This window comes from Brachyistius frenatus, unplaced genomic scaffold (assembly GCF_029030835.1).
Source record: "Brachyistius frenatus isolate BFR_SWC_R1_liver_20210118 unplaced genomic scaffold, ASM2903083v1 Contig_465, whole genome shotgun sequence".
Lineage (NCBI taxonomy): Eukaryota > Metazoa > Chordata > Actinopteri > Embiotocidae > Brachyistius > Brachyistius frenatus.
Genome location: NW_027211064.1, coordinates 38195 through 64405, shown reverse-complemented (window position 1 = coordinate 64405; position 26211 = coordinate 38195). Strand labels below are relative to the sequence as shown.

The 26211-nt window shown below is 46.1% G+C and overlaps 3 protein-coding genes across 8 annotated transcripts; 2 read left to right on the top strand and 1 right to left on the bottom strand.

The window, feature by feature from the left end:
* The first annotated feature begins 48 nt into the window (after positions 1–48).
* On the top strand, positions 49–11119 carry cep43 (centrosomal protein 43). 6 transcript variants are annotated; one of them, XM_069687467.1, is made up of 21 exons: positions 50–324; positions 992–1045; positions 1117–1171; positions 1304–1392; positions 2038–2175; positions 2708–2734; positions 3814–3870; positions 3960–4030; positions 4204–4265; positions 4553–4614; positions 4750–4812; positions 5002–5055; positions 6318–6517; positions 6809–6856; positions 7653–7712; positions 9006–9065; positions 9438–9568; positions 9908–9973; positions 10194–10227; positions 10378–10465; positions 10554–11118. In XM_069687467.1, the coding sequence occupies exons 1-21, from the start codon at positions 241–243 to the stop codon at positions 10632–10634; spliced, it is 1584 nt and encodes a 527-aa protein (XP_069543568.1). In that variant the 5' UTR covers positions 50–240; the 3' UTR covers positions 10635–11118. The 6 variants fall into 6 exon arrangements, with proteins under 6 accessions (XP_069543572.1, XP_069543568.1, XP_069543571.1 ...); XM_069687469.1 differs by lacking the exon at positions 7653–7712 and having other exon boundaries at positions 51–324; XM_069687468.1 differs by lacking the exon at positions 5002–5055 and having other exon boundaries at positions 54–324; positions 10554–11116.
* A 130-nt stretch (positions 11120–11249) lies between these two features.
* On the top strand, positions 11250–16666 carry ccr6a (chemokine (C-C motif) receptor 6a). The gene is made up of 2 exons (XM_069687461.1): positions 11250–11783; positions 14771–16666. Exon 2 carries the CDS (start codon positions 14783–14785, stop codon positions 15899–15901), a length of 1119 nt encoding a protein of 372 aa, XP_069543562.1. The 5' UTR covers positions 11250–11783; positions 14771–14782; the 3' UTR covers positions 15902–16666.
* Positions 16667–17775: 1109 nt separating this feature from the next.
* Positions 17776–19873, bottom strand: LOC138614187 (kelch repeat and BTB domain-containing protein 11-like). Its single transcript, XM_069687463.1, has one exon. It carries the CDS (start codon positions 19395–19397, stop codon positions 18231–18233), a length of 1167 nt encoding a protein of 388 aa, XP_069543564.1. The 5' UTR covers positions 19398–19873; the 3' UTR covers positions 17776–18230.
* Positions 19874–26211: the final 6338 nt, after the last annotated feature.

The following is a 26211-nucleotide window of genomic DNA, read 5'->3' as shown; positions in this document are numbered from 1 at the left end:
AAGTAAAAAATCTGGAGTGAAACAGTTTTCCTCTGCGTCATCCGGTCCGGCAGGTGGCGCTGAACACACACACACACACACACACACACACACACACACACACACACACACACACACACACACACACACACACACACACACACACACACACACACACACACACAGAAGAAGCGGAAGTTCCGCGTTGTTTGTTTTGGTCTGTCGTCTTGACAGCAGTTAGCAGTTAGCTTCAGATCAAGCATGTCGGCTGCGGAGGACGACACGGAGCTGCGGGACCTGCTGATCCAGAACCTGGAGAACAGCGGAGTCTTCAACAAGCTGAAGGTCCGAACACCAAGAACGGGGCTCCGTTCGAGGCGGCGAACCGGGCCGCGAACCGGGCCGCCGAGCTGAGGCTAACGCTGGGCTAACGCCCTGTAGCGCGTCGGTGCGAGGCTGAGGTCCGGTGACAGCAGCTGGTGACGGTTGTACCGGAGCTGTTAACGGACTTTATTTTAATATTTGTTACCGGGGTTTACTTGAGGGTGTTTTTGGTTTCCTAACGGAAGGATAACCGTGAGCTTTGGTTAGCTACGCGAGCTAACGTAGCTCTCAGCTACTGTTTGGAGTGCTGGTTAGTCAGCTGGTTAGTCAGCTGGTTAGTCTGTGGTTAGTCAGCTGGTTAGTCTGTGGTTAGTCAGGACACGTCTTCCATGTCGGAGTCTGTTTTCCGGCAGCAGAGCAGCAGACCGGGCCGGACTCACTTTTGAGGCCCGGTGAGAAGCAGAGTTTTCCCCCGGTGAGAATCACCTGCAGCTGCAGGACTGCGCAGGCGCACGAAAAAAAAAACTACCAGACTACTGTAGAGATTTATCAGCTGGTTTAAAACATTTTTTTTAATGACGTCATCCTCGTTGTCAGGCTCATTAATTCTGATCTGTGGAAGCCATTAATGTTTGACTAGACGTGTGTGTGTGTGTGTGTGTGTGTGTGTGTGTGTCTCCCCCTGCAGGCAGAAATGAGGGCAGCAGTTTTTCTGGCCATGGAGGAGCAGGACAAGCTGGAGGTGAGTCCGGCTATATTCACAGGTCTTTCTCTCCCGAAGCTCTCGCTGATGTCCAACTCTCTCCTCTTCAGAACAAAAGTTCGCTCGTCAATGAACCCCTGAAGAAATGTCTCAACACCAGAGACGGTGAGTCCTCTCGTCTCTCCGCGTCTTTAATTGTGTCATCTGTCCAGCTGGAGGAGTTAGTCCTCACCTGCAGGAGTTAGTCCTCACCTGCAGGAGTTAGTCTGGTTCTGATCCGGTTTTCTGTCCCTGCAGGCCGCCTGGTCGCCAGTCTGATCGTGGACTTCCTGCAGGTCTTTAACTTGGACTTCAGCCTCGCCGTGTTCCAGCCGGAGATCAACTCGGTGAGTTCCTGAGCAGCCGACAGGACAGCGATCAGCTTCATCCTATCAACCAGACCGGTTCTACCTGGACCAGAACGCCTCTGTTCACTCGAGCTCCTAATTAGAACGTGTACACTCTTAAATCCGGAAAAAAACAAAAAACAAAACGGTCTCAAAACTGGGTTTTGAAATCGGTGAAGGAGACACGACCAGTAAAGTTTGTCCTCGGTCTGATTCGGTGGTTTGTGGATGTGAAACTTCAATCCCGCTGACATCACATCTCATCCTGCGGAGGAAGTCTCACACATCGATGAGGTTTCATGTGAGAGGAGCAACGGGTCATTTATTTATGTCCAAACTGTCTTCTCCCACATGCAGAATGTGTTTGGTGGTGCGTTCAAGGACTCCGATTAGCCGTTAGATCAGGTGGTTGAAATAAACCCACGTGCTGTGATGATGGAGAGGAAATACAGACGCAGTAAAAACACTGAAGTCTGACTCTGTGTGTGTGTGTGTCTGTGTGTGTGTGTGTGTGTGTGTCTGTGTGTCTGTCTGTGTGTGTGTGTGTGTCTGTGTCTGTGTGTCTGTCTGTGTCTGTGTCTGTCTGTGTGTGTGTGTGTGTGTGTGTGTGTGTGTGTGTGTGTGTGTGTGTGTGTGTGTGTGCAGCTCAACGGTCTGGACAGTCGGGACCTGGTCTGTAAAGAACTGGGTCTGTCTGAGTCCGACCTGAACAGGAACTGTCCGGTGCTGCTGGAGCTCGTCAGGAGAGGACGACACCGAGACAGACCGGCCGTCCCCGGCGAGGTGAGACACACCTGTCCAGGTTTCAGACCAATCGTATCTGTCAAAAAAGAGTTTTGTTGTTGACTTTTAGAGAGAGGAGACCGGAGCCAGAATACAAGTTTAAAGGTTTAATCAGCAGTTGATTAATGTTGTACAAGAGGAGCGTTTCAACAATGCACCGACATCATGTGGTTACAGAGTGAAAGGCTCAGAGTATGAGCGTTTACAGTCAGTATTTATATGTCTCTTGTGGACGTGGTCCTCGTAGACTCAGACGATACATTTCTCTTCAGGCTGAGGCCTTCATAATTATCTATTCGATAAAGGGCCTGTTATTGACTACTTGATGAAAATAACAAGTTGCACAGCAGTGAGCCATCTCTACACGCACAAAGAGTTGTTCGAGGACGTGTCTCCACGTATTTTACCCAATAAGAATGAAATCCTTCCAACAGTATCAGGTCCTGAGGCTGATGTCACTGCAGGTCGATGACGTCACATGGAAGCAGTTAAAAACAGTAATATTTGTTCATTTCTCTGTTTGTGTGAACAGGGAGACAGAAGTGGAAACGTCCCCAAGGTGAGGTGTGTGTGTGTGTGTGTGTGTGTGTGTGTGTGTGTGTGTGTGTGTGTGTGTGTGTGTGTGTGTGTGTGTGTGTGTGTGTGTGTGTGTGTGTGTGTTTTTGATCTGGGTCATGGTGTGTTGTGACGTCAGGTGGTGTAGTTTTGGTTTCCTGTTGATCTCAATCTGTCCTGGTTTCTGCTGACAGATCAAAATGTACACACAGTACTACTGTTATTACTACTGTTGGTACTGCTCTTAGTACTACTGTTAGTACTGCTCTTAGTACTGCTGTTAGTACTGCTGTTAGTACTGTTGTTAGTACTGCTGTTCGTACTACTGTTAGTACTCCTGTTAGTCCTACTGTTAGTACTCCTGTTAGTCCTACTGTTAGTCCTACTGTTAGTACTCCTGTTAGTACTCCTGTTAGTCCTACTGTTAGTACTCCTGTTAGTACTCCTGTTAGTCCTACTGTTAGTACTCCTGTTAGTACTCCTGTTAGTCCTACTGTTAGTCCTCCTGTTAGTCCTCCTGTTAGTCCTCCTGTTAGTCCTACTGTTAGTACTCCTGTTAGTACTCCTGTTAGTCTTACTGTTAGTACTCCTGTTAGTACTCCTGTTAGTCCTACTGTTAGTACTCCTGTTAGTACAACTGTTAGTCCTCCTGTTAGTCCTCCTGTTAGTCCTACTGTTAGTACAACTGTTAGTCCTCCTGTTAGTCCTCCTGTTAGTCCTCCTGTTAGTCCTACTGTTAGTACTCCTGTTAGTCCTCCTGTTAGTCCTCCTGTTAGTACTCCTGTTAGTACTCCTGTTAGTCCTCCTGTTAGTCCTCCTGTTAGTACAACTGTTAGTACAACTGTTAGTCCTCCTGTTAGTCCTCCTGTTAGTCCTACTGTTAGTCCTCCTGTTAGTCCTACTGTTAGTACTCCTGTTAGTACTCCTGTTAGTACTCCTGTTAGTACTCCTGTTAGTCCTACTGTTAGTACTCCTGTTAGTCCTACTGTTAGTACTCCTGTTAGTACTCCTGTTAGTACTCCTGTTAGTACTACTACTGTTTCATCTTCACTTCTTCTTCTTCTTCTCTCCTTCCTGCTGCAGGAAGTGTCTCAGAAACAGATCGCACTCGCCCGCAAGACGTTTGACTCCTACGACAAGGTGAGCGTCCGGTTACCTGAGTGTGATGTCATCAGTCTCCGACCAATCACAGACCTCCTTCTTACCATCGGTTCTTCCCTCCCCCGCAGGACCGTAGCGGCTCGGTGCCGAAAGAAGATCTGACGAGCGTCTTCGCTGATTTGTTCCCCGGTTTGAACAAGTAGGAACGAGTCAGGATGTTTGTCTGTCCGTCAGATTCTGTCTGATAATGAAGATGATGATGATAAAGATGAGAGTTAACTCTGTTTGTTTGAGCTTGGTGATGGTGATGGTGATAGTGATGATGATGGTGAACATGGTGATGATGAAGATGTCCCCTCTGTCTGCCTGCAGGAACATGTTGGAGCGGTTCCTCGCTGACGAGCTCAGAGCTGCTGACAGAAGTTTCTCTGGAAGTAAGCAGGGAGTGTTTTGGTGGGGACTCCACACGCACACACACACACACACACACACACACACACACACACACACACACACACACACACACACACACACACACACACACACACACACACACACACACACACACACACACAAAGCAGTTCAGGTTTCGGTCACATAACCGCGTGTCACACCTGCAGCCTGCTCTCTGTGCTCATGAAGCCCATGAGATGTTGCTGAAAGCAGTTCAAACAAGAAAAAAAAACAGTAAGCTGACATTTGTTTGTTTGTTTGTTTGCAGCGGTCGACCTGCAGTTCTTCCTCGCAGCGTTCAGGCGTCTCTTCACTCAGTGCAGAAGCGTGGTGAGATTCTGATTATTGATTAGTGACGCTGTTTTGACCTCCAAATGCGTTGAGAGGTCGAAGGTCAATCTGGATTCTATTGAACGTCACTCGGATTCATCAGAACCACAACGCTTGTTTGTCGTCTCCGTCCAGGTCGTCCCGGACTCGGACGTTGGTCAGCCTCGCGGCCGGAGTCCTGCAGAGAGAGTCAGCAAGGTACGTCGGCCGCAGGCGTCGCCTGGGTCTCTGTTAGCTTTGGCTCCGCCCACCTGTCACTCGCAGCTTCAGTTTTTCTTCACCGTTGTCGTTGCTGCGTTCGAGTGGTTAAGTTCTTCCTGTTATGTTGGCGTGTCGACAGAGTGCCAGGTGTGTAGCGCTGATAGTTGCTGTCCCTGTCGTGCACAGATCCCCAGATATAGAAGCCAGAATCACAGAGGACAGAGTCAGACAGCAGCCAAGGTAACAACATGTAGATCAGCAGACAGACTCGCTTCATGCTAACACTCACCCTCCCGATCAATTCTGCTCACTAACTCCGATGTTCGGACGCTGCTTCGACCTGTTCTCCCTCTAACTTCCAGATCTGAATATGCAGAAGTGTCTTAAGCTGCAATACCACCGAGTGCCACTAGAGGTCGGCTCCAAAAAGCCTCCGGCTCCATAGACTCCCATTCAACTTCTCTCATCAAATCCAAAGTGAATAAAATGTGTCCATCAGTTATCTCGGTGTTGTTAGCTAAAGTCACTCCTTCTTATTAGTTTTCTGGAGGTCCATCTGAAAATAATCCCTCATTCATTAGAAAAGAAGATTCAAGAAGACCTGTTTTTGGGGGCGTGTCTGTTTGATTGACAGGCCTGTGGTGCAGTCAGGTTACAGCTATCAGTGGGCGGGACGTAGTATCGTCAGGTTTCCAATCAGATTGGTCAGATCCACCGCTGGCTCCTCCCCCCACTTCCTGTTTTTGTTCGTCCTGTTGGGTGGATGTCTTATCACATGACGTCCGCAGCAGTGTTTTTTTTTTATCCTCCACCTCCACCTGTCCTGTGAATCCCATCTGAGAGAGGCTGAAGTCCGTCAGCAGCTTCAACTAGAAATCTGTCGTGAGACGTTAATCGGTTCCTCCAGGAGATCGCCGCAATCGACGCAAATTCAATCTCCACAATGTCGGTGGCAGCTTGGAGTTTCCGCCAAAAACTGAAGCCATGCTTTAAGTATTTCAGACTTTCCAAAATAAAACTCAGCTAGGCTCCACCCCATTTCTCCTCTCACTATCAAAACAAACTGCCGCTAGCTCACCGGAACAACAGGAAGTGTGAGGAAATATGTTAAATGAGTTTTTTCCACTTCCAGCTGTAAGAGACTGAACTTTAGTTTTTTGGTGTTAAATGAATGTGATTTTAAAAAAGCATCTAAAGCTTTTATTTTAACAGCCTGTGTAGCCATTTTTCTTTTTTTTTAATTTCCTTAATTTACCATAAAAAACTCACTTAAAAACTCCAAAATGACATTGTAATGTTTGAGAGGAGACGCCGAATCAAACACTTTTGATCAGAATAATCACAAATAACCAGACTGAGATCACGGAGGGTCCGATTGACGTCCAGCTGATTCTCCTCTTCATCAACGCCTGCTTTCATTCCAAACTTTGTAGACGACGTAGAAGAAGCTTTAATGACAGTTGATCTTCATCCTCCTGAACCCGCTCTGTGTTGGTCTGCAGGACTTGGAGCGCCTCGGCTCTCCGGTTAAAGGAGACTTCCAGCAGCAGGTGTCCTCGCCCGGCCCGAGGAGGGAGCGTCCCGACTTGGACCTGGAGGAAGAGGAGGAGGAGGAGGAGGAGCAGGGAGGCGGCGGCGGTCCCGACGATGGAGACTCCTTCTTTGACGACCCGCTGCCCAAACCGCAGAAGACGTACGGCTGGTGAGTGCCGCCGACCTTTGACCTCACAAAAGCTCCAGCGTGTCGATGTCGGTCGTATACTGAAGTCAAAATGTTCAACACATGCAGCGGAAACCTGAAAAATTACATTAATATAGTTCACAAAATAATTTTAAGAAAATGTCAGAAAAATATTAATTGAATATCCACCCAAAAATTTTATGACAAAAAAAATCAGAATGAAAAGGTAATAAATATGAAGAAAAGGAATGAAGGCTGACGGGATATTTGTCTGTCTGAGCTCGTCTCTTTTGTTTCTCTGCTGCTCTGAAGTCAAAGTTCTCCGTTTGGAGAAAAGGACTCATCAGAGAGGACCAAGGAGTGAGTATCACAATATCACAGTATAACAATATCACAATATCACAGTATCACAATATTACAATATCACAGTATCACAATATCACACGATCACAATATCACAGGATCATAATATCACAGTATCACAATATCACAGGATCATAATATCACAGGATCACAGTATCACAATATCACAGTATCACAATATCACAGTATAACAATATCACAGTATCACAATATCACAATATTACAATATCACAGTATCACAATATCACAATATCACAGGATCATAATATCACAATATCACAGTATCACAATATCACAGTATCATAATATTACAATATCACAGGATCACAATATCACAGGATCATAATATTACAATATCACAGTATCACAATATCACAGTATCACAATATCACAGTATCACAACATTACAATATCACAGTATCACAATATCACAGTATAATAATATCACAATATCACAGTATCATAATATTGCAGTATCACAATATCACAGTATTACAGTATCATCATATTACAGTATCACTATCCTGAGAGTGTGATCACTGACAAGCCCCCAAAAATGTTTTAGGTCAGATTTATGCAGAAATACAGAAACGCTCAGTCATGTTGTGTTTTAAGCTCCTGCCTGAAGGCGGGGCTCTGTTCCTCCTGTGGGAGTCTTCCTCTGTAGTTTTGGCTCTCCTTCCTATTTCCTGTCAGTCTGTCCTGGACTGCAGAGCTCATTTCTCACCTGTCCTCATCTCTCACCTGTCCACCTCTGTCCCTGCTGTCCTCTCCCTCCCTCCTCACCCCGCAGGGAGGACAGCCTCTCTGGGCCGCCCGTCTCCCCCATGAGACGAGGCCACAGCCTCAGCGAGTGAGTGTGCAACGCCTCGTCTCGTCCAATCGGACGCCATCCTCGGTTGCCTCCACGTCACATCCGTCAGCTTCACAACGTTCTCACACGCAGAAAAAGACAAAAGCAGCGGCTGCGGCTTTTTTGTTGTTGTTGTTGTGATCCTTCTATGCTATGCTAACAGAAGCTAACAACTAATGCCTCACGTCCCGCTGCTTTATTTTTCTGTTGATGTTGAACTGCGTTTAAATGAAGCAAGTCTTCATTTGTCGCATGAATATATTTAGAGGTCGATTCTAAAGATTGAATGAATTCTAAAATATCACGACATTTATGGGGAACAAAGTTTCTGCGTGAAAACAAGCGATTTAAAAAAACAAAAAAAACATCCATCGACACAATTATGACCCACGTGTACTTTTCACGCCGTGGCTCGGCCCAGCGTCACACTGACACGCTGCCCTCTAGTGGACTGTTGGTGTATTGCACCCTCTGGCTGCACAGTCCCATGGTCTTAACTCGCCGTATCCACGGCAACGCTCACTTCCTGTTTCTGTGAAGTCTGTTCACCCAAGTAACATTTTCAACAAATACTTTCACTCATGTTGATGTTCATTAAACTTCCTCTAATGATCAGATTATTGATCAAATTATTGATCAGCTGATTGATCGGCTCCTGGACCTCCATGTTGTGTTTCCTCTGTGAATGCATGCGGTGATGTCAGTCCCGCCGTTACATCCACACATTGATACTCCTCACTGATTGATCGCTGATCGATCAACTGACACTGACTGGGCGTTGTTGTCGTGTGGGTTGTCTTTGATCATGTGAGCATCGCCTGATGAACCTGTGCGTCATGGCCGCTGTGGGTTTCCCAGCATGCACCGTGGGACACCGTTAAAGTCCCAGAGTTCATCTGTGAGGTGAGGAGAGCTGGCAGCTGCTCGGCTGACCGACATGCTCTCAGAGACCTGGAGGAAGTGTTCACGTGTGGCTCCGCCCCCTCTGGGAGGAGTCAAGATTACAGGAAGTCGGTCAGCGCAGCAGCTCCGAGCTTCTTCTTCTCCTGTTTGTACGTTCATGACAGGAGTCGACGGTAAACTGTGCTGATGGCTGCAACTCTGACGACAGCGACTCTCGACATGTTGGCTCAGCAAATAATGTGGGCGGAGCCTCAATCAGCTGATTCTGTCAGTGACACACAGGTGTTCCACTGCAGGTGCACGACGACTGTCTGAATTTCCTCTTTTATTTCTCTCTTCCTCCCCCCTCCTCCTCTTCCTCTTCTTCCTCCCCACCCTCCCCGGTCTCAGTCTCTCTCTCCTGGCTGCCGACTCAGAGGGCGAGCGAGACGATCCTCTCTCTGAGCTCAGGTGAGCTGCAGGTGGACCTCTCTAATCAGTTTGTTATTGGTGATGAAGGGGATCAATTATTCCCACATCGAACAGTCAGAGTCACTCACCAGACTCCATGTAAGTTTTGTCCTATTTAAGACGGGTTGGTTTCATGCGATGTTTTAAATCTCGAGCTCCTGTTGGACTGAAGGTTTACCACTTCAGAGACATCTCAGGACGTTGTGTCAGCGTCTTATTCAGCCTGGGATCAATCAATCGTTCAGATACTTAATCAATAGTTGAGCCTCCCGACAGAGAGAGAAAAGTCTGACAACGGATTTGTGAGTCACAACATTTCTTGTGCCGGAGCCTAAGAAATGTCCAGTAAAAGAAATGTCCTCTCGTCCTCAGGAAGGAGGAGATGTCCGGGGACAGAGGGAGTCCAGCAGGGTCCCTGTCCGAGGCCCCGAGACCAGCAGCAGCAGGAGGAGGAGGAGGAGGAGGAAGAAGCAGCACGTCGGAGCCCAACCACAGCAGGAACGGTCAGTGTGATGCACCAGACTCCATGTGAAATTTGTCTTATTTAAGCAGTTTCACTCTGACCGCTGCAGCCGCAGCCTCACAGGTGGATGTGGTTTGAAAAGCTCTGCAGAAACCGCAGAGTCAGCAGTTTTCTGACAGAAAACTGCATCGCACTGCAGAGGGGACTCTGCAGAGAAATGACTCTTATGATTCCTGCGCTTCTGTTTTTCGATTAAGAGCTGCAGCCAGTTTGAGGTAAATAATATGATCCCAAACGTGGGCGGCAGCGCTGACGTCATCTGTTCCTCCGTCTCCACTCTTGAACCGGGACGTAAAACACGCGTGTCTCTGTCCCGCAGGAGCGTCCAACTCCAGAGAGAGAGGCTTCAGGGCGCCGGGCGAGCGAGCCGGCTCTCTGCATTTAGGTGGGAATCGCAGCCGACGCAGGGAGGAACATCCAGATGTTCCACAGCTGCAGTTTGAAACACACAAACACAAGGCTTTTTTTTTCGATTTCTTTGACGGAGAATTTCATGTTTTAGTCATTGAAAACATTTTATTTTGAAGGTGTGCCCGGAATATGAATGATTTTTATTATTTAATTTATTCGTGTGACGAATTAACTCTTAAACTTTGTTCCCGCAGACGACGACGTCGACTACGACGACGACTTTAACAGGTGAGACTTGTGTTGCGTTCACAGCGCTTATATATTCGACCATTGAATGTCATCTGAAACGCAAACAAACAAACAAACAAACTCGGTTCCTGTGCGACGGGACAGAAACAGGAAGTATCAGTGTGACGGTCTGCTGTCGCTGTGTTTCAGTCATCGGTCCGACCTCTCCAGGAGCGAGCTGAGCATCGGCGAGGAGATCGAGGAGGTTTCCATCGAGGGTCCGGACTGCAGCGATAAGGTGACGTGAGCTGTGGCGTCCGTCCGTCCGTCCCTCCCGCTACTTCCTGTTTCCGCTCTGTTAACCTGACCTCTGTTCTGTTGTGCAGTTCGAGGAAACCACTCAGGACCTGAGCGTCTCTCAGCTCAGTCAGAGTCACGGAGCCGACTACATGGAGGACGTGCCCTGATGTTCCCATCATGCACCTCTTTGTACCGTCATATTTAAGTCTGTACAGTTTTAATGAACCAAAATAAATTTAATAGTTGTAATTCACTGCTCTGAATGTGTTTTCATCTGCAGTTTGTTATTGTCTGAAGGAAACTTCAGAAACGACAACAACGGAGACACAAAACAACAACAGTTTACCCGTTTGGCCACGCCCACTGGTAAAACCCATCAGATGTATCGTCTCACCACGCCGGATGTATGTGGCACGTTTCATGAGGTTTGAAGCATCCTTTGACCTTAAACATCAACTTCCTGTGTCACGGCGAGCGAGCCGTTTGGCCACGATTTAAAGCAACTCGTAGTTTCATGGCGAGACGCTCAAAATGGCCGCCTCTTTACGGGCACACGCATCGACGAAAATGAATTATTTTGATAAAATTTAATCTCAAACATGTTTTCTATCCATAGAACCTAAATTGAAGTCAATCCGACAAAATCCCTCGAAGGAGTTCGACAAAGTTCAACGTGTCAGAATCGGCCAAAATGGCGACTAAATTCAAAATGGTGGACTTCCTGTCGCATTGACCTAACGGTGTAATGTAACTTTTTTGTGCATCTCGGTGTGATACACGTGTCCACCGGATTTCAGGAATTTAGGTAAATGTGGCCGCCGGGGCATCTCTGTAGGGGGCGCTCTCGAGCCATTTGGCCACGCCCACTCGCGACTCCACTAGAATACGAAATTTTTCCCCGGGAGACAAATGTTTATCTACTTTCATGAGTTTTTGAAGATGATAAAGCCTCCAAAAAGGAAAATCACTTTACGTAAGGAGAAGAAGGAACGAGAAAAATAATTCCTTGAAAAACAACAGGGCTTCTCACCCTGAAAACCAGACGGGCCTGTCAGACCACGTTCCTTCGCGACAGGCCCGCCTCCTGTTTTACCTCATGAAATTGAACGCATCACAGAGGTGAAGTTCAGGTGGTGTCTTTGAGGGAAGCTGAGCGAAGGAGGTGAAAGAGGAAGGCTCGTTTCAAACACACACATTTCCCTTTTAACAGCATTGTTGTCAGTGTGTGATCAGTGTGTGTCGCAGCAGCACCTCCTCCTCATCATCATCATCATCACCACCACCACCTGCAGCATCTCCGGCCGCCCGGCAACACCGTGAGTTTTATTTTAAATATTCCGACTGACACTTCTTGATGTTTTTACTTTCATCTCCAAGTATTTGTTTCTCTCTGTGACTGTTTTTTATTATTATAAATGTTTGGATGCTCCGGTTTTCAGCAGCAGTTTGTGTTTTTCAGTCGTAGACGGAGTCTGTGGTAACACGCCCGATTCATGAGATAAGATAAGGCGCGTTCCTTTAAACACATTCGCTTCGATCTATTTTTAAATCACAAAATGTTTTATTTCACAAACCACAGACGAGCCTTGACTGACTTTCAAAAAAAAGAAAAAAGAACCACGCAAAAAACAGAAATGAAACAATGTGAAATGTCAAACTTTAATCTGTAAGAAAAGTCGTGTTTTTAATGGTTTTAAGTTTTGACTCACAAGTCTGACTGATCGTGAAATTATATTTTAAATGTTAAATTTACACTTTGTTCTATCTAAAAAACTGAACTTTAAAACCGGAAATTTAAAAACGGAGTTCTGAAACCTGAACTTGAAAACCTTTCTAACAGAAGTGTAAAATGCAGATGCGGTGCAGGTCTGTCTGTCCTGATTCAGACCCAAATGTCTCAACAACTATTGGCTGGATTGTGATAAAATGCACTTTCAGACGTTCATGTTTCCCTCACGATGAATTTTAGTCCCCTGACTAACTAGCGCCACCTTGATGTGGTTTATGAGCGAATATCTGCAGAACAAATGATGTTCACATTAGCGTGCTAAAAAACTACACAAATTTGTGTTAGCATGCTAACAGGCTAACAGATACAATCTTAACGAGCTAACAGATACAGTGTCTAAGCGTGCTAACGAGCTAACAGACAGAGTGCCTTAGCGTGCTGATGAACTGTCAATAAAACTGAACCTAAAGCAGAAACAAAGATTTTTTTTACAGTTCCTTAAACGCCTCGTATTTCCACTTCGTACTTCTGCTGCCGGACACGCCGTCAGTCCGGACGGCGTCAGATTGTCCCGTAAGACTTCCTTTATTTATATATTATCTTCATCGAATGCACGAGCTGAGTTGTAAAACTGATTTTTTTAAAAAAAATTTTTATTAGAATCAAAAATATTTAATAAAACCAACTGTAGAAGAATGAATTGCTGAATACAGCAGATCTGAAGAACAAATCACACTTAGAAAAACACAGAGTTAATAGATTCTAACGCGACATGACATCAGACAGATATTTGGGCCGCAGCGAGACATCGTTCTTTATTCATTTCTTTGTTTCTCACTCGTCTTCTCTGGAACTGGGTCACTCAAGCCCCGTGACCTCTTTTCTGCAAACTTCCTCCGACCACAAACTCATACTCTCACACCTCCGACGCCTGCGGCGACCCAAACTGGAGGGTTTCCAGCAGCTCGACCAGCTCCTCATTTGAATACCTGACGTCTCCTCCGCTAGACTGTCCTCAATTCACTGACTGTAAGCAGCTCGTTTTACATCATCAACACCACTTTTAAAACAGAGGCGGAGCCGCTGCTGTAACCACAGTTACCGCACCTTAGGTTGGAGGAAGTATTCAGGTGAAGAGGAATTGCCAATACAACAAAGCATCAGGACAAAAAAAAATTAGAAAAGAATAATACATTTAATTATATAAAAATATATATAAAAATGTATTGGTATTTAGAAATATATAAATGAATATGTACGGAACGAAATTAACAAAGACGTGAAAATGCTTCTTATTATTCATTTATACTTTGTGATTCCACCTCATATTTTGAAATGTATTTACTTAATTTTATACTTCCACATTTATGTTCTTACTCTTTCATGGATTCATTCTTTTTTATGACACCCGCGTGACTCCAGAGATTATTCACACTACAGAGTACAAAGTACTTGAAAGTAAACGACCTTAATAACTTCCCGTATGCAGACGACAGTCAGTCAACGGAAAAACAGATTTATACCGGTAAATGTACATTAATACGTTAATTATTCTCATATTGTAAGCAACCGACTGGAAATTTCACTGATATAGCATAATTAGCATATTTAGCATAAATATGACAAACTTACAAATAATAAAAGCATTTGGAAGTGATGCAGCCACCCACGTTTTGTACTTATCGATATATACAACAACAACAAAAATTCAATACCAAATGAGTAGCTTGTAAGTATCGAAGTATCGATCCCGCAGAATCGATTTTTTTATCGCCGTGAAATTTGACATAGTTAGCAGAACATGTCAGATTTAAAGAAAAATTGTCTATTGAGATTTATTGAGATTTATTGAGATTTATTGAACTTACGTTCAAATCCAACAGAGTTTTGAAACTGAATGTCCGAGTCATCAGATTTAAAAACGTCCGGCAGGACGACGGCTATCAGTTATTGATGTTTAACATTTATAAATCGAAGTTTGTAAAAAAAAAGAAAAGTGGTTTGTTTGTTTAGAATCACCAGAAATGACGAAATCTCTTGTTGTTGTTGTTGTTCATGGTGTCCTGTCAGCCTACCAGGGCCGGACAGTTTATTTAGGTTAGGTTAGGTTAGGTAGTCACTTTATTACTTTATTAATCCCCGAGGGGACATTTTTTCGCTACATCAGCATACAGGAAGCAATAAGATAATAATAGAATAATAGAAAAGCAATAAAAAAAATTTAAAAAATGTAGTTTGAGTTTCAACGAGGTCGTGAACAAGAAGAGCGCCGAGTCGCCGAACTGATCCAAAACATCTCCGGAGGGGAATTAGAAACTTTTGATTTCACAGATTTGTTGTCGATCACTCTGAGAGCTTCAGTTGAATGATGACTTGTTTCACCTGGAAACAAACGGTAGACTCCGGCGTCCACACAGCAGGGGGCGCCGCTGCACAGAGAAACCAGCACCTATAAATCTGACCGAATAGCGGAGACCTTTTCCTCCTTCGTCGTGTGTCCTGTCTTCATGTCTTTTCTCTTGCCAACCTTCACGTCAACCTGCTTCGAGTTTGATGTCCAGTCTGTGTCCACAGCGAAAGAAGAAGATGGAGGAACTGATGTGGAACCATTCGTATTATTTGTACAACTACACCGACGACTACGATTTTGAGCCACCTTGTACTTACGAGAAGACCCAAAAGGTGGAGCATGTGCTCGGCCTCTACGTCCACTCCGTCATCTGCGTCCTGGGCCTGGTGGGCAACAGCCTGGTGATCGTCACCTACGCCTTCTACAAGAGGACCAAGTCCATGACGGACGTGTACCTGCTGAACGTGGCCGTGGCCGACCTGCTGTTCGTGCTGGCGCTGCCGCTCCTCGTCTACAACGACCAGACGTCGTGGCCGATGGGGCCGGCGGCCTGCAAGCTGCTGCGCGGCTCCTACAGCGTCAACCTGTACAGCGGCATGCTGCTGCTCGCCTGCATCAGCGCCGACCGCTACGTCGCCATCGTCCAGGCCCGCCGCAGCTTCCGGCTGCGCTCGCTGTCGTACAGCCGCATCATCTGCGCCGCCGTGTGGGCCTTCGCCTTCCTGCTGTCCGTCCCCAGCTTCTACTACTACCACTGGTACGAGCCGTCCCACTTCCGCATGATCAACGAGACGTCCCAGGGTCCCCGCCAGTACATCTGCGAGTTGCGTTTTGCGGACACCGGCACGGCCCTGATGGCCAAGGTGGCCGTGCCGAGCACCCAGCTGGCCGTCGGCTTCTTCCTGCCGCTGTGCGTCATGATCTTCTGCTACGCCGCCGTCATCGTCACCCTGCTGAAAGCCAGGAACTTCCAGCGGCACAAAGCGGTGCGGGTGGTGCTGGTGGTGGTGCTGGTGTTCATCGCCTGCCACCTGCCCTACAACGTGGCGCTGCTCTACGACACCGTCGTCATGTTCGGGCTCCGCTCCTGCGAGGAGTCGGAGGCGCTGCAGATGGCGCTGGCGCTGATGCAGTCCTTCGCCTACCTGCACTGCTGCCTGAACCCGGTGCTGTACGCCTTCGTCGGGGTGAGGTTCAGGAACCACTTCAGGAGGATCTTCCGGGACCTGTGGTGTCTGGGGAAGAGGTACATCTCCCCGCGCCGCTTCTCCCGGGTCACCTCCGAGTTCTACGTGTCCACCATCCGCCGCTCGGTGGACGGGTCCAGCGACAACGGCTCCTCTTTCACCATGTGAGGACGTCCGGCCGGCCGGTAACTGGAGCTGAGCCGCAGGCCTGCAGGTCTCCGGGGTCCAAACCGGACTCACCCGTGAGTCATTCCGCAGTAATGTGGTCCTCAAATCGAGGCGACGCAAGATCTGTCTCATTGGTTTTCAGAAAAAGAAACGAGACCAGAAAAATGCTGCGCCAGTTAATGTTTTGCTTTTCTCATTTTAATTGTAAATTTCTCCTGCAGTTGTTCTTCACCTATTTTTTTTCTCCGTGTTGTGTCGCTTTCTAAATTCACGACGAGTGAAATGCAGTTCGTAGAGCCTCCCTGTCCTTCCTGCAGACCCGAGGCAGCTGATGATGTCGTGGGTTTGACGCGTTGCCGTCGTTCATGTTCGACTTCTACCTGAGAAAAATGTTTCCGTGGAGAAGGACTCTCTTCTGCTCAGGTTCATGGAAACTTTCCAGAGAGGGCGACAATCAGACTGTTTCCTGTCCTCGACCAGTCAGAAGCCTCCAAAACACAAGTTGGAAAAGACGGTGGTCTCACAACCTTGTTTCAGAAAAGATGGGACGCTTTGTAAATGTTAACAAAAAATGAACCTGATGATTTGTAAAATCACGTAAACCCGCACTCATTTACAGAAAGAGTATTATTAACATGTAATTTGTATTAAAAGCTCTGAGACGCTTTAATATCTCTTCTTTTTATTACAAATACAAAATGTAAAGTTAAATGTTTGAAAGTCCTGCTGAACATCTGTTCTCAGCTCTGAATCGACTTTTTGTTCAGGTTTTCCTGGACGTTTGTTCGGATTAAGAATCAGGAGAGTTTCCTCAAACTCAATATTATCTTTATCTTTATCAAGTTTCCTGTTTGTTTCCTTTTTGTTTCGTGTTGGTTTTCTGTTTTGTTGTTGTTGTTTGTTTCCTGATCATTTCCTGTTTGTTTCCTGTTTGTTTCCTGGCCCTTCTTTGTCTCCTGCAGGGCCGTGAGCTCATGTTGGGGTCGGTCGAGAAAAGAAAGAATTGATCGACTGCAGCTCCAGAAACTCTGAGCGCTGCAGCTTTTTGCACTCAGTGATTAAAAACTGTATCAGCATTGCAACACATTAATAATCCAGTCACATATGGAGCACGGCCTGCAGGCTCACACACACACACACACACACACACACACACACACACACACACACACACACACACACACACACACACACACAATCGCTGCAGGATATTATAACAGTGTGAGTGTTGGCTGCTAAACTGTGTCACCATGCAGAGGAAATATGAACGAGACTCTCTGTGCTCAGATCATAAAGAGTTCAGTCACTGAGAACACTGCAGCCTCACACACACACACACACACACACACACACACACACACACACACACACACACACACACACACACACACACACACACACACACACACACACGTGAGTCTGTTTGAGTCCGTTTTCTCCTGTTTCTGTAAAATTATTTAACCTTTTTTTAAAGTGAAATGTTTTCTGTGAAGCGTCTTTAAAGATTTAGGTCTTAGACAGACAGACAGATCGAATGACAGACAGACAGACAGACAGATGATTTTATTAATCCCCTGAGTTAAATTAAAGAGCATTGGGGTTTTTGAACTTGGAGGAAATATCAAATTCACCAGATTTAAACTTTCAGGTTTTAAACATGCGTGTTGTTGTGTGACGTTGTTGTTGTTGTTGTTGTGTTGTCGAGGGTTTATTTTTGTGTGGTTGTTGTTGGACCTCGACGGGTCCTGAGTGCGTTCACGCCTGAACCTTGGCCGGACCACCAGTGACGTGATCACCTCAGGACGGATCAGATCAGACCCGATGGAAACGGCCTCATTCACTCCAAAATAAACTCACGTGTTCAGGGAGAGTTTTTATCTTATTTTTATTTATGAATGAAATTCATCAAAGTGCAACGATGACAAAAACCTGCTGAAAGCATGACGGATTATTTAAAGGCTGATCAGGTTCGTCACTGTGACGTCACGTTCCCATCAAAGTCTCCTCCGAGTTCTGAAACGGAACTGAACTAATCTGAAGTTTGAACTTCGATGACGAAAGAAATTCATTTTTTCAGGTTTCAGTTTTTCTGACGGAAACTCGAGGCCTCGTGAATCTGTTTCCATCTGAAACAGACTCTCAGCTGCTCAACTAAACGTCCCCCGCCGCCGGATTCGAACCCACGACCTCTCAGCAGGAAACTAGTTACCCAGAAATGTGCGCGTCATACAGCAACAGGTGGAAAACTGCCATTCATGGAACTTCAAAACAAAAAGGCACCAACCGAAGAAGACACAACGTATCCCGGGTCAGATTGTCCCGGGTCAGATCATTTGTCCCGACTTACAGTCAGGACAAACGGCACCAGAGCCCCTCTGGCCTCCACCGGGGAGGGCAGCACCTCCGGCAGGAATCCTTCCCGCTCCTCCCGCACCTCGAACTGCAGCGTCTGGCTCCGGTTGACGCAGTAGATCCGGTCCCCGAGCACCGCGCAGCGGAACGGCAGCGGGTTGTGCAGCGGGAAGGACGCGGAGCCGAGCCACACCTTCACCACCGTGTTGTACTTGTACACGCTCACTCCCGCGCGCTCCCGGTCCACGTCGAAGCGGTACACGAGGCTGCCGTGCGCCACCATGTCCGTGGACCGGCGCCGGCTCTCGTTGAACGGACACTCCTCCCACTCGTCCCGGCGGGAGTCGTACCGCAGCAGCCGGTAGAAGAGCGAGCCGCCGGACACAAACAGCTCCCCGCCGCAGGAGGTCGCCTCGTGCGCAACGGCGAAGGAGCCTTTGGGCAGCGGAGCCACCGGACTCCACCGGTCCGCGCGCGGGTCGTAGCGCTCCACCGTGAACAGACACTCCCCACCGACGGCGTACAGGAATCCGTCCATGGAGACCAGCCGGAGCTGGCAGCGGGGCTGCGTCAGCGGGCGGATCTGGCTCCAGAGGCCGGTCAGCGGGTTGTAGCAGGAGACCCGGTCCGACGCTTTGGAGCGGCCGTCCCCGTGCGCCCTGATGCCCCCCGCCACGAACAGGTAGTTGTACATGGTGCACATCCCGGAGCCTTTAGCGGGCACCTCCTCCGGCAGGCTGGTCAGCACCTCCCACCGTTGAGTCTCCGGGTGGAGGTAGAACACCTGCCGGTGACTGGAGTCCTCCGGGGCTGCCAGCAGCGGGCTCTGCGGCCGGCTGTTCTCCCGGCTCCCCCCGCGGTCGCACACCTCGCTGGTCTCGGCCGCCGCCAGCACCTTCCTCCCCTCCATCCTCCGCGCCAGGATGTGCTCCCTCTCCCCGGCCGTCAGCCGGCCGTAGAGGGATGGAGTCCGCAGCACCTGCAGGTAGTGGCGGCTCATGTAGCGGTAGACCTGCTGCTTCACGCCCTCCGCGCCCTCCCGCTTCGCCTTTGTCAGAATCTCGTAGCAGTTTTCTGCGCTGATCTGCTGCGACATGTCTTCAGCCGCTGAGCCGCGGTGCGGACAAACATCCCCGGCGAACATTCTGCCTCCGGACCGGCGTCTGTTCCGGACGTGTTGTGGATCAGATCGATCAGACTTCGGTTCTCAGCACAATAGACGCCCAGTTCTCTGCTCTTTATTCTGTCTGTCGCCACAACTTGTTCTTCCTCCTCCTCCTCCTCCTCCTCCTCTTCTCTCTCAGTCCCGTGTGATAAACGTCTCCGGGTCCTCCATCCTCCGCCGGGGCGCGGTGGCTGCCGGTACCGGGCCGTGTCTCCGGACACAAAGGCTCTCAGTGTGGACTCTCTCGTCCGCACACTGGACTCTGTCTCTGTTGACGCCCCTCCGGCTGTGCGGGCGGGTGGAGGGAAGCTGTCCTCTGCGGAGAACACTGAGCAGCGCTGGGTTCCGGAACCGCCGCAGAACTCTTTGTAGGAGGACGTGGAAGGTCCAAACCACATGTATTGTCCTGTTGTCCAATCAGAATCTTTTCAGTGCAGATTTTTCTCTGAAGAGTCACTTTAGTTTTAATCTGAAACAAACAGCTTGACGTCACGTGGTAAAAAAAAAAAAAAGAGGGTCGAGATTATTTAAAATAAATGTTCCTCTTTTATTTTATAGAGACGAAGACACGAGGACTTTAGTTTAATACACAGGACATAAAAGTCTTTTGAAATACACAGAATAATTTAAATCAAATAAATTAATGAAAGTGCAACATCCTCTGATCACAAAATCAATGTCTGACGTGTGTCATCCTGTCTGTCTGACTGTCTGTCTGTCATCCTGTCTGTCTGACTGTCTGTCTGTCTAATCAATAACAGGTTGCAGAACAGCTAAATGTCTTAACAAACGTCTCCCTCTGCAGGAGAAACCTGAGAACTACAACTTCATCATCCTGCTGATCAGTGAAAGTCACATAAAAAAAAAAACCGTATCATTGAATGTGCCAAACATTTTAAAAAGTCAAGTTTTTTAAATTTCCAACAGTTCGTGCGAAATCTGGTGGAACATTTCACAATTAGGTTAGCAGGCAACAGAGCAGTAACATGATGTTTCTGTTGTGGAAATCACTGCATGGGCTCAGGAACACTTGTGAAAACCATCGTCTGTGAACACAGTTCATCGCTGCGTCCACAAATGGAGGTTAAAACTCTCCAAAGAAGAAACCAGATAGAAACATGATCCAGAAACACCGCCGTGGGCCCGAACTCATTTAAGATGGACTGAGGCGAACTGGAAAACTGTCTTGTGGCAGAACTTTGGAAGCTAAGTCCAATTTAACTTTTAAACCGAAGATTTCTGATTCAGAACCAGAACTTTCTGTGACACAGTAAAGAGACTGAAACCTACGAAACTGTGAGATTTATTTGTGTACAATCCAAATGATTGTATTCTCCGTTCAAAGATATTTTTACTGATAAACTTCATTTTTGATTTCAGTGTGAGAAACTAAAGAACTGAAACCTTCATCCTACTGCTGCAGGAGGCGTCCGAGACCTGCAGGGGGCGCCAGAGACCTGCAGGACGAGTCCGAGACCTGCAGGGGGCGCCAGAGGCCTGCAGGACGAGTCCGAGACCTGCAGGGGGCGCCAGAGGCCTGCAGGTGACGTGCAGCGCTGCAGAACTCCTCAGAACACCAGGACACTGATAATATTAAAAATGTCACTGAATAGCTTCCAATCAATCATTCAATCAATCAATCAATCAATCAGAACTTCAAAAATTAAACAGTTCCACAAACCCAGTGAAATAAAAGTGGCAAAATTAAATCAAATAGATCAAATGTCTTGTAGATAAATTAAATTTAATAAATAAATTAAATTAAAATCAAGTAAATACTATTGAAATAAATTTAAACAAATTAAATTACATTAAAATAAAACCACTAATTCATGAAAAATACACAAACAAACATAAACATAAACAAATAGGGCATCCGTTAAAAGAGCCAAAACAAATGCGACGTTTTTATTTCCCCGTCAGAAGATCGATTGGACGTCTGTTGTTGAGGTTTTGGTAGTAAATGAACTCCGTATAAAAAACGACTGTTTTTAACTCCACCTGTCTTCAGTCGTCCTCCTTCATCCTTCATTAACGTGTCGGAGCTCTAAATGTTTCTGACCCTGCAGGTCAAAGGTCAGAGTGCCCTCATCCCCCCACCCCCCCTCCCTCCAAACAGCTGATAGGTCATTATCTCCTGAACCAAACTCCATTACAGCTCTCATGAATATTAACGCAGCTCGGCTGAGTGAGGAAGAGTCAAACGTGATTAGTGATGAAGAGGAGGCACGAGGGAGGAAGAACCAGAGACAAAAAGAGAAACAGGAAGCAGAAATTAATATAAAATATTCGACGGGTTTTCACCTCAGTCAGAAGTTTCAATCCTGATAATAATAACAATAAAAAAAGACAAGAAGAAACACCAAAAAAAGAAACCAACCAAAGTCTGTTCAGTATTTAAAACTCAGATTTTATTTTATTTGAATGCCCTCTGTGATTTTTATCATTGCAGATAAAAAAATAAATAATGTTATTATATTTGATTAAGTTTTATGTATAAAAAGCAGTTGAGTGTAAAATAATCCGAATTGAAAGAGAAACAGGAAACGGATTTCAACTTGTTTTGTTTCATCTCTTCTGATTTTTTTTTTAACGTCTTCTTTTCTCTTCACAGATTTGCTGATGAATCAATAAGTCAGTTTTCGCTCTTCGATGACTCAGCTGGACGTTTATTCAAATCAAAACCGTTCTAATTTTAACCGAAGTGAGGAGGCGGAGGGATTTTATGAAGCTGCTGCTGAGCACTTTTAATCACAGCGAGGAGAGAAAATTCAATTAGCCAATCAGATCAGGTTTCATTTCTTTAATGAAACATGGCGGCCGTCAGGAGGAGGAGGCGACCTGCAGGCTCGGCTTTATTTTCTATCAGCGGGAGGGACGAGGACTTTCACCTGGAAAACGAAATCACGCGGAGTTCTGAAAGATCCCGCGTGATTTAAAATGTGTCGTTTATTTTAACCGCCTCGCGTGAAGAAAAGACGAAACGGAGCCACATAAATGACTTGATTTATTAATTATTAAAATCTGTGAAAAGACACGAAATCTATACGATTTATAAAACCTCTTTGTCACACTTCCACCGACGGGAGTTTTTTGACCTTTTAGACTGATCTGACCCAAAGCGTGGCTATGTCACGCTTTCCTGTAGCGGACGGGCGTGTCTATTTCACGCTTTGCTGTAAAACCAGGTCGACTGTGGGTGCTAAGCTAAAGTGCTAAGTGAGGTTTAAAAGTGCACTCTAAAGAATCTTTTTTTTTTAATTTTTCCAGGAAACACATCACGAGCAGACTTCCTGGAGCAAAGTGAAATAAATGGACCAAAGCAGAGACGGTTGACGGCAGCGGAATAAAAGGAGTTGAAGTGAGAAACACCGGTGATGCCGAGGCGCCGTGTTAACGAGGCGTCGTCGGCGTGTTTTTAACGGGTGGGCGTGAAGCACGGACGCTTAACAAGCCCATTAAAGTCCATTAGTGACACAAAGGTTGCGCGTAAAAAGACGCATTTTACGTGACTCTTCCTTGTTGCACCATAAAATGTGCACTTTTAAATCTGAGTCAGGGTTCAGTCGGAGTCCACGACAGGTCGGCATCATCGCTTTTTCTTTTTTCTGCCAGAACTTTCAGTGTGAACAGACGATGAGAATAATCAGAGAATGAATGAGTCGTTGTCCTTTGCTGCAAAACTGAAGCCCAGTTTGAATAAAAAAAATAAATAAATAAAAATAAAAAAAGGCTTATTTCTTATTCTAATTAGTGAAATAATTTTTGGTCATTTTTTTTTTAAATGTTTGATTTTGTGGCGGATTTTCGCAAAACTGTTTTTTTCCCCGTAAAACTGCAAAAATCTCATTTAAAAAAAAAAAAACCCGACCTGATAAAGAATAACGTGTAATGTTTTCCTGTCATAACAATCCTGCTGCATATCACAGAAATATTTGATTTGTAATCTTTTTTATTTCAGTTTTGAACTTAGAGAACCGTGGGGCTCAAAGTTAGAAAAAGTGACGTCGCTATACGTTTCAGAACTCGTGGATCTGACCCGGTGACACGTTCCCTGTAGCGCCACCTTCTGGACAGACGGTTTTCGGCGGAACTCATTTTCCCCGACAGAACAAAGCAAACGACCGCACCTGAAAGTGTTCTGTGTGTTCAGTTTTTATCGGGTGAACGTGCTCGCAGATGGACTCCATCTTTGATTCTGGGACTTCGACACCGGCGCCATCTCAGGAGCTAGACGTGACCATATTTGGACGAGCTGGGGCTCCAGGCATGTCAATCAAACAGCCCCCAAACACAGCTGTATTTAAGGCCTAATATTTAATCAACGGAAACATTTACTGACTTTGTATTTCAGGAGAGAACTTTTGGAGCCCCTAGTGGCTCTCAGTGGTACTGCACTTTACGGCTTCACTTTTCAAGATGCATTTTTATTTACAGTCTACAGGTTCAAACCAAAATAAATTTTAGTTTCAATGCTAATGTAACCAGAATAATTTAATCTGGGATCTTAATTATTATGTTTTGGAACTATGTTATTGTCCCCTTAAGGTCGACAGGTTGTCACAGCTGTTCTCCTCTGTACACAGAAAAGTGCGAGGAGAGTCAATGTTTTCTATAATATACCATCTTTGTTTCTCCGTGCACAGAGATGGATAGAAGTGATCATCCATGTCTCAATAGAGGATGTTTGTTTTTCCGTCTGTAGGAGTTGTGAGCAGGAAAAGATGAATCAGATTCCGCTAAAGAAAAGTGAACAACTTTAAACTGAATGTTGAACGACGAGCCGTTGAAGAGCTGCAGTTTCACCAACAGATCCTTCGAACTTTGAACATTTGATATCCTGGTGAGTTTATTGAAGTTCAATGCTTTTTTTCTGTTGCTTCGTTAGCAGGAATGCTCGACGATATGTGGAAGTAAGTTGTGTATTTTGCAAAAACCAGTCAGGATAAATCTGAAGGGGAAACAAAAAACATTCCTGAAGATGTAATGATTGTAATTGAATGCCTTGAGTTCTGTATGTTCACTAATTAGTTGTTATATTGTGTGTGATGTTTACAGCCATGCGGGTTGCAGGTCCAGTTGAGTAAATTGAATTAGTAATGAACTATTGTCCTGCACATGTGCAGAGGCTGTTTTTTTTAATATCTTCTTGGTTGGAACCAGAGGTACCGTCCATCCACCGTCCTGCCTGCCACCACTCACCCCATCTTCATCCATCTTACCGTCTACCTTCACCTGAGAGAATCTTCATCTCAGCTGGACATCACAGTTCACCTGGAGTCCATTTCACTGGACATTGTTGAGCACAGGTGTGTGTGTGTGTGTGTGTGTGTGTGTGTGTGTGTGTGTGGGGGGGGGGTTGGAGACGAAATGCCCCACCCAAACGTAAAGCCACACCCCTTAAACTTTACGTAGCCCAACAACTGTCCGTCACGTCGGCCGTCTTTGTTTTCAGTCTCACGCAAACATTCTGGTTTGCAAAGTCACTGAAAACCGGTTTAGAAAGATATGAACGGCGCCTCCGGTGGTAAAAAAAATAATCAGCTTTACCGTCGGTGTGACAGTCTTCGGGGACGAGACCTGTTTTTCTCAGCTGTTTTTCTTGTGTCTTTGTTGCTCAGCGTTTCCCGCCTCTGCCTCCGTCGTCTCTGCTGCGACTGATTGCAGAGTCACCTCCGCTCCGCTCTGATCTCCCAGTTTCCCTGCAGACTTCCTCTCTCTCCTCCCGTCAGTCTGAGATCAGACGCTGCAGCAGGATGAAGACGTCTCAGCGTTCGCCTGCAGCGGTGATAACTTCATGAAGACTCGTTCTACGTGTCGAGCAGCTGGTCCTCCATGACTCACTCATCTGTGAAACTCTGCTCATGTTTCAACACGGTTTTCCAATTCTGTTTGTATTTATTCCAGTAGAGAGCTTCAAATGAACATGAAAAATGTTGGAAAACAAAAACAAAAAATCCATCCAAAAGCCCATCTGAAACCGGTTTACAGCCAAACCAAAACTAAGTCAAAAGTCAGTCATAAACCAAGTTTGAAGCTAGTTTAGCCAAGTCCTAAACTAACTCTAAAATCAGTCCTAAACTAACTCTAAAATCAGTCCTAAACAAAGTCTAAAATCAGTCCTAAACCAAGTCTAAAATCAGTCCTAAGCAAAGTCTAAAATCAGTCCTAAACCAAGTCTAAAATCAGTCCTAAACCAAGTCTAAAATCAGTCCTAAACCAAGTCTAAAATCAGTCATAAACTAAGACTAAAATCAGTCCTAAACTAACTCTAAAATCAGTCCTAAACTAACTCTAAAATCAGTCCTAAACCAAGTCTAAAATCAGTCTAAAATCAGTCCTAAACCAAGTCTAAAATCAGTCCTAAACCAAGTCTAAAATCAGTCCAAAGAGGCTCCAGTTTCTCTGATAGAAGTTGTTTCCAGACTTGAAGTCGTTTGGGTTCATTATTCAACCCGACTTCAGCCGACAGTTCGGAGGCTGCAGCTTCTGTTTCTGAAATGATCGTCGGTGTGGAAAGTGACCGATGCTGTGATCAGAATCGACTCAAACAGAGACAGCAAGACACCAAGAGGAGAAATCACCTGCAGCAGCGTGAATTATTAACTCTCATGGATGTTCCTCTAACGACTCCCTGCAGGCGTCCGGAGAACTGACACCGCACAGGGCATCAATAAACCATGAGTCTGGTTTCTGGACGGAGGAGGAGGAGGAGGAGCAAAGGGAGACGTCTGAGCTTCAGACCGAAGATCAGACGATGTTCAGACTGAGAGGAGATCGGCCGAAATACAAG